This window comes from Talpa occidentalis, unplaced genomic scaffold (genome assembly GCF_014898055.3).
Source record: "Talpa occidentalis isolate TD23 unplaced genomic scaffold, MPIMG_talOcc4v2.1 talOcc4.2, whole genome shotgun sequence".
NCBI classification, from domain to species: domain Eukaryota; kingdom Metazoa; phylum Chordata; class Mammalia; order Eulipotyphla; family Talpidae; genus Talpa; species Talpa occidentalis.
In genome coordinates, this window is record NW_023602073.1 from 20000396 (window position 1) to 20007778 (window position 7383).

Here is a 7383-nt window from a genome sequence, read left to right on the forward strand (position 1 = left end):
AGATCTAAAAAAAATGAGATATGCTTATTATCATAACCAGTCATTCAGCCTTCTCATTTGTTTGAATTTTTGGGAAAAGTCTGTGGTAGAAAGAATTCAGGAAAATTCTGGAATGGACATGTTAATGGCAAATATTTTAGAAATATAGAGAAAAGGACAAGAAAAAAACTGATAAATATCATTAAATGTATCACATGTGATACACTGAACATGGGCTTTTATATGTTTTGACAGAATAAACTGAAAAGAATGAAATAGTAGAATGGGTGTTGACTCCCTCATCTGTGCAAAGTATTTTCAGTCAATCACAGACTTAGTTTCACAATGAAATTACATAGTACACTACAGATGCTGAAGCATCCATCACCCTTAGCTTAAAGAAAATTATTATAGGAACATCCATGGATTTTATACTGAAAAAACTAAAAAAAAACAGGATCACTTTCCTATGTCTCAAATAAAGAATCAAGCCAACAAATGTATAAAAGAGTAATAAATATTATCTTTTCCTCGTCATTCAGAAATATTACTGCTGTTACCAGTTTATTTCCTTGTACTCTTTATTCTCCTCTCATTCCATTCCTGTGTATTTATAGATCTTCAGGACATAAAGTATAGATAATATATCTTACTTTTAATTATCCAAATGGTGATCAGATTGATTAAAAAATACTTAATGCAGATAATTTTGAAAATAATTATGCAGCATATTATTTTTAGTTTTTGTTAATATTCTTTGCTGCAGCATTAATTTTAAATGAACAGTGGTAAATACTAATTATTTACATGACTTATTTAAAATGTCATATAGCTATAGTTATATGATTTAACATACACACTGTTTCAAAGTATTTGTAAAATAATTTGCTCTTTTCCAGAGAATGCACAAATTTGAGCACACTGTTTTCATGTTTTAAGATTTTTCTTTCTTTATATGAAATAGCATTATTTTCAATATTTTTATATTATGAATTTTATTGACATAATATTGGTTTACAACACTGTATATGATTTTAGGATATAGTTACATCTGGTACCACTAGATGTCTTTCTTCATAATTAGTAGTACTGAGTATTTGAGTTTTCCATCTTAATTAATGCATTGGCTACAAAAAATATAATTCACAGTTATTCAGCATTTCATTTAATTAAGAATTATCAATACAAAGTAAAAATCAAAATCAACAAGCAACTATAAACCAGAGACACACTACGGGGGTTGGGGGGAGGGAGCGGCAGGGAAAGGAGGGACTAGAGTCAAAATAAGGGGAGAGGTGCAATTGTATGGGGGAATATAACCAAAATGAAAATGCATACATTGTGCAAAGATGAAAAAAGATGTAAGAATTATATAAAATAAAATATTTAAATAAAAAATCAAAAAAAAAAAAAGAATTAGAGTAAGGGCCTCTCTGGTGGCGCAGGCGGTTGAGCGCAGCACTGTGAAGCTGTCCGCAGCCTCTGCAGTGCCGGTTCCATCCCTGCTCACCTCGGAGCAACCCACAGGGTGAGCACACCTCTCCTGTCTCACCCGCTGCTCCCCTCAGCAGTGTATTTCAGTCAGTCTGCCTGTTCTGTTTCCCACTCTGTCTCTGGTGAATCCTCTCACCCTCCCGTGCATCTGGACTATACCCCTGTTCTTGTATAAATAAAATAAAAAATAAATCTTTAAAAAATTGGAATAAATTTTTTTATGTGTATATTGGTTATGTTATTTTCTCATAAAAATACACTGGAAAAGGTTCTGTTCTTTTCCATTTCCTTTGGGAAATTAAGTTTTGAGATGAATCTTCATGATCTTTTGTATTAATGATAATGGTTATTTACATATCACAATTATTGCATCATTGGTATTAACTTTGTGTTTCAAAATTTCATTTAATGGAAAATACATACAAGCAAAAATGCAGAATTGTTCCTTTATATATAAAATAAAAATATTAAATTATAATTGTATATTCATTGTAGATGGAGAGGCATATGAGTAGGTAGAATGATTCATGAAAAGAATTGTTAGCTAAGAAACATCTATAAATACCACAGCTCCAGTCACATAATAATACATTTTTAATTTCTTATTAATTTTATTATGTATATTAATTTGATTGAAATGGACACTGCATAAATTTACAATCTTATTTACCCATGTTTCCACAACTAAGTAGAAGTATTTTTAAAACTGATTATTGTATATAGAACTATTTCATCTTTGTGATGAAGTCATGATTTCTTAAAATGGCTTCTTGCCAAAATGGATCATATCTAAGGTATGTTAGTAGGTTAAGTAACAGAAATTTTGTTTCAATGGCTCTTCTTGTCTTGCAGCCATCATCACTGGGAAATTAAGAAGGACCATGGCTAATTTCACACTGAATGAGTTTCTACTGATGGGATTTTCTGTCAAGCCTGAACAGAAAGTCACTCTTGCTTCTTTGTTCCTAGTCTTATACATGGTGGCTTTAATTGGCAATATCCTCATTATCACCGCAACTTCCAGGGACAGTAGTCTCCAGTCACCCATGTATTTCTTCCTGAAACATCTCTCCTTCCTGGACCTGTGCTACATTTCTGTGACAGTGCCAAGGTTCATTTGCAATTCTTTCATGCAAAGTGGCTACATTTCCCTTGGGGAATGCATAGTGCAGTGTTTTGCTTTCACTCTCTGTGCTTCTGCTGAGGTATCCATGCTCACATTGATGTCTTATGATCGCTATGTGGCCATCTGCTTTCCACTGCACTACGAAATCATCATGGATGTCAGCAAATGTGTCCATGGAGTCTTAGGCATCTGGATCAGTGGGGTCATTTCTGGAGCCATGCAAACAGCTGCCACTTTCTCCATTCACTTCTGTGGTTCCCAGGTTCACCAGTACTTCTGTGACATCCCCCAGCTCCTGAAACTCTCTTGTTCTAATGACTATATCAATGAGCTTGGGATTAGTGCCTTCTTATCTCTAATGGCATTTATTTGCATTATCTTTATTGGACTGTCCTACACAAAGATATTTTCTACTGTACTGAGGATGTCATCTGCTGAGGGAAGAGCTAAGGCCTTTTCCACTTGCCTTCCCCACCTTGCTGTTGTTATTTTATTCATTTCAACAGGCTCCTTTGAGTATCTTAGGTCACCTTCTGACTCTCCAAGTGCACTGGACATTTTGCTAACTATTATGTACACAGTTGTGCCCCCAACACTCAACCCAATGATCTATAGCCTGAGAAATCAAGCCATGAAGGCAGCTCTAAGAAAAATTTTCCAAAGAAGAAAAGCCTGACTCTTTTGTTGAGGTTCATCTGTTTATTCTTGGTTGGGAGACAATATAAAAATATATTGGGAATACTGTTGGTTTATATAAATTGAGACAAGGAAAATTAAGTAGTTTATGAAAGAATGTAAACTGAGGACTCATGGCTGGGAACAAACTTCAGATACTTCTGGATTAGCTGCCCGAAGTTGTATCTTGTAAAGAGGCTATTATATAATTTTAATGGAAACATTTCCATATCTGGATGGGAATGTTATGTGTAATTATGTGATGTCTTCTATGCATTGAGGAAAACAGGAAAGATTGTTAATTTTTTTCCTATATAAAGCTTCATATTCTGACAGCTGTTAGCTTTAATCCTTCCATAAACATGAAGGTTGTTTTTTTTTGAAGTTACTGATTCATCCAGAAGCTGCAGTTTCTAAAATAGTCTTTTATAAAGATCATTTTTCCCTGGAGAGTTTGTTCAGTTTCAGTCCATCTGCATCTTTTTTTTTTTTTTTAAGATTTATTTATTTATTTATACAAGCACTGGGTACAGTCAGACGCGCCGGAGGGTGAGAGAATTCACCAGAGCCAGAGCGGGGAACCGAACAGGCAGACTGACGAAGTACACTGCTGAGGGGAGCAGCGGGCGGCAGGAGAGGTCTGCGCGCCATGTGGGACCCTCGCCTGTGGCCGGGGATCAAACCGGCACTGCAGAAACTGCGGGCAGCTTCGCAGCTCAGCGCTCAACCACTGCGCCACGAGGGGAGGGCCCCATCTGCATCTTAATTCTTGTCATGTATCCTTTAGTTGGGGTCCGGGAAGAAGGCTGCTGACTTGTTTGTTAGCTCTGTTAGCAGACATAGCACAACCAAAAATTTAAAGCTAGTAAAGAATGAACATAGGGGAAGTTGTCATATCAGAAAGTTGTCCTTGTATGGATCCGAGTAACAAAAAAATTCACAAAGCAGCTGTGTAAACATTCCTTCAAATACAATATATAAAACTCACCCCATGAAATCAGGTGTGAAAAAATATGCCATAACTTTAAAGATTTAGCATAATGCCTTCAGCAATCATGTCTGTCAGGATGATGGTAAACAGTAAATATGAGGTTTGTTCCTCATTTTCCCCAAGTTACGTGCCAGCTGGGCTGTCACATGATCTCCATGGATTGGTGAGAACCCAATGACTCTCAGCACCCCCTGGCCACATGGTGCTCATCTAAGGCTCCATGAACCTCACAGGCCTCCTTGAGCAATATGCTGAGCTCTCTGCAAAAATCACATTATTCCATTTCTTTGTGTCTATTTGAAATGGATTAATTGCTACTCATGTGGGAGAAAAGTTTAAATAGCACAATAATCTGTGAGTGCCTCAGAAATATGTTTGTAAATATTAAAAGGATACAAAGAAGAAAGAAATATCATTAAAAGAATCCTATCCTATCCTATATGTGGGTATATATATATATATATATATATATATATATATATATATATATATTTCTTTAGCAAAGGTAAATAAAAAATAGGTAAAAAGTGCATATACAAATATAATGTGTAGTGATCTCAATTCAAAACTCAATGGAAGGATAAATGAGCACATCACACAAGGAAAGAGAAATAGTGAGCTGAAAGAGTTTTTCCAATGTAAAAATAAAACTTTCTACCAAGTGAGCAAATGAAGCAGTGATAAAACATCATGAGAAAGAGATTACATAATAAATGACAGAAAAGGAGAGTTTAACATTGACTTATAAAAGTTTCCAAACATCACTTGATGTTTTTCCATGCTTTGAAGGCATGGACTAGACACAGTATTGAAATAAAAATTTTGATTTTTTCCAGAATTTATGTACATAATAACCTTTAGGTTTGAGGAACAAATATTGGTAATATGTAACATGAATCTACAAGTACAACACCTTTTGAAACTTTCAAATAATGAATACAAATAATATTAATAAAATTAATTAAAATAAAATTAATACAAATACAAATATATTAACAATTACAGTAAAAGCTTTATTATTTCACCCTTTCCATTCAATAATCATTTTAAAATTATTTTTGCACAAAGTAGAAGTGTGTTTAAATGAGAAGTAGTTTCCTCAACAAATTTCAGTGCCATTAATTGAGAAATATTGTTTGCTTATGACTGTTACCTGTGTTTTATCATTGATGATATAGGTATAGGAGATTCTATACCTATGTGTTCATGCTTATAATATCCAATTCTGTGAATTACTGTAGTTTCATAGTACCTTATTATATTATGGAATATAATATAATTTTTCAACTCTATTCTTCCAGATTTTCTAGGTTTCTCTGTAGTCTTGCATAATCATACAATCTTTAGAAACACGATCACCACAATAGTCACACACAGCATTTGGCAAAATTCCATATACTTTTATGATAAAAACTCTACAAACTAGATGTAGTGGGAATGGGCTTCAACATAATAAAGACCATATATGTAATTTATGTTTCATTCATGGACACCATAGCTGACATCTTATCCAAATTAAAACTGTGTGTTTCCACTTCTATGTAGTTGTCATGCAACCTCAGCCTGAACAGTTTTCAGGACCTCAGCACATCTCTAGGATACCACATTTAATAAATAAAGGTTAAAATTTTAGAGCTTTTGGTCATATTAAGCCAAAACTTCTTTGCTATTTATAACTTTCTATTTCTTTTCTTAATATGTGAATAGATAGATGTAACCCTGCTATTCATAGCAATCCTTGAGATTAGGGAAGCTACCTATAGGATTTTCTATAGTTTTAAATATTGAAATATCCTAACATTTTTCAGTTTTCCAGTTTTAATATAGTATGTCCTCCAAGAGCTCAATGACGTTCAAGTCTGCTCATTTTTATACTTTGAAATTTTCAAAGACACATTTCTTCATTGTTCCATGTCATCAAAAATTTATGACTATTTTTCTCATTAAGTAAAAGAGATTTATTCTGGAAATTCAGGAACACAGATACATGTACTGAATTAATGACTTAAAGTACACCTTTGTATGCTATTCTTAGTTCACAAATGTACAATGTATTGACAGTTGAATTGTTGTGTTAAAATGATAGTTTACATAGAAACCATTCAAATTCTATTTTGTGGCATTAAAGGACTGGAAATGTTTACATTTGTGAAATGTTGGGTAGGACTCAAGACTTGTTTTGTGATAATGGAAGACATGCTTATTAATTTATAATTTACTTAAGCTTGAAAGAGTGAGTTTATTTTCATGATAATTATTATGATTACACTAGATAAACCATAGACTACACACCACATTAAATAAAATAGCTAGTTTTTACTTTCCGATTCAAAATGAAATTATATTACCATTTAGTGGCAGATTAGGAAGCATTTATATTGCCATTTAGTGGCAGAAGATTAGGAAGTATATTAGTAGTAAAAAAATGGTATTTATGGGGCCTCCCCAGTGGTGCAGCGGTTGAGAGCTGGGCTGCGAAGCTGCCTCGCAGCCTCTGCAGTGCCGGTTCAATCCCCTGCCGCTGACGAGGGTCCCGCATGGTGTGCAGATGTCTCCTACTGCCCCACTGCTCCCCTCAGCAGTGTACTTCATCGGTCTGCCTGTTCGGTTCCCTGCTCTAGCTCTGGTGAATTCTCTCACCCTCCTGCGCTTCTGACTGTGCTTGTATAAATGAATAAATCTTAAAAAAAAATTAAAAAAAAAGTACTTACACTTTTTTCAAAATGAGGAAATTTATTAGACATTCTAATATTATCTAGTTAAAATTAAATTATTGACTTTTTATTCAATTAATAGAACAAAATTAAGTCTTTTTGATATTCTCGAATGTAACACATATTATAATATTTTTCAAATATTTGGTCCTTAAAAACAAATAAGTTGAAATTCAGGTAACTAAGTATGATCATTAAATCAACTCAACAGGAAAACATTCTGCAAGAACAGTAAATATAATTGCAGGTTTTGATCCCAGGGTATTTACTAAAAACACCAAATACCCACTGCACCCAAACTCTGCTTATGCCAAAAAGATTTCATAGTCTATGCTCCAGAGGCCCAAGAAGGATTGAAAAGTACTTATTTCTTCTCCACAGTTCAGGTTTTTCTGAATGTGACT

At 34.0% G+C, this 7383-nt stretch overlaps 1 protein-coding gene across 1 annotated transcript; it reads left to right on the top strand.

The window, feature by feature from the left end:
* Nucleotides 1-2354: 2354 nt before the first annotated feature.
* Nucleotides 2355-3275, top strand: LOC119253565 (olfactory receptor 14J1-like). Its single transcript, XM_037521070.1, has one exon. It carries the CDS (start codon nt 2355-2357, stop codon nt 3273-3275), a length of 921 nt encoding a protein of 306 aa, XP_037376967.1.
* The last annotated feature ends 4108 nt before the right edge of the window (nt 3276-7383 follow it).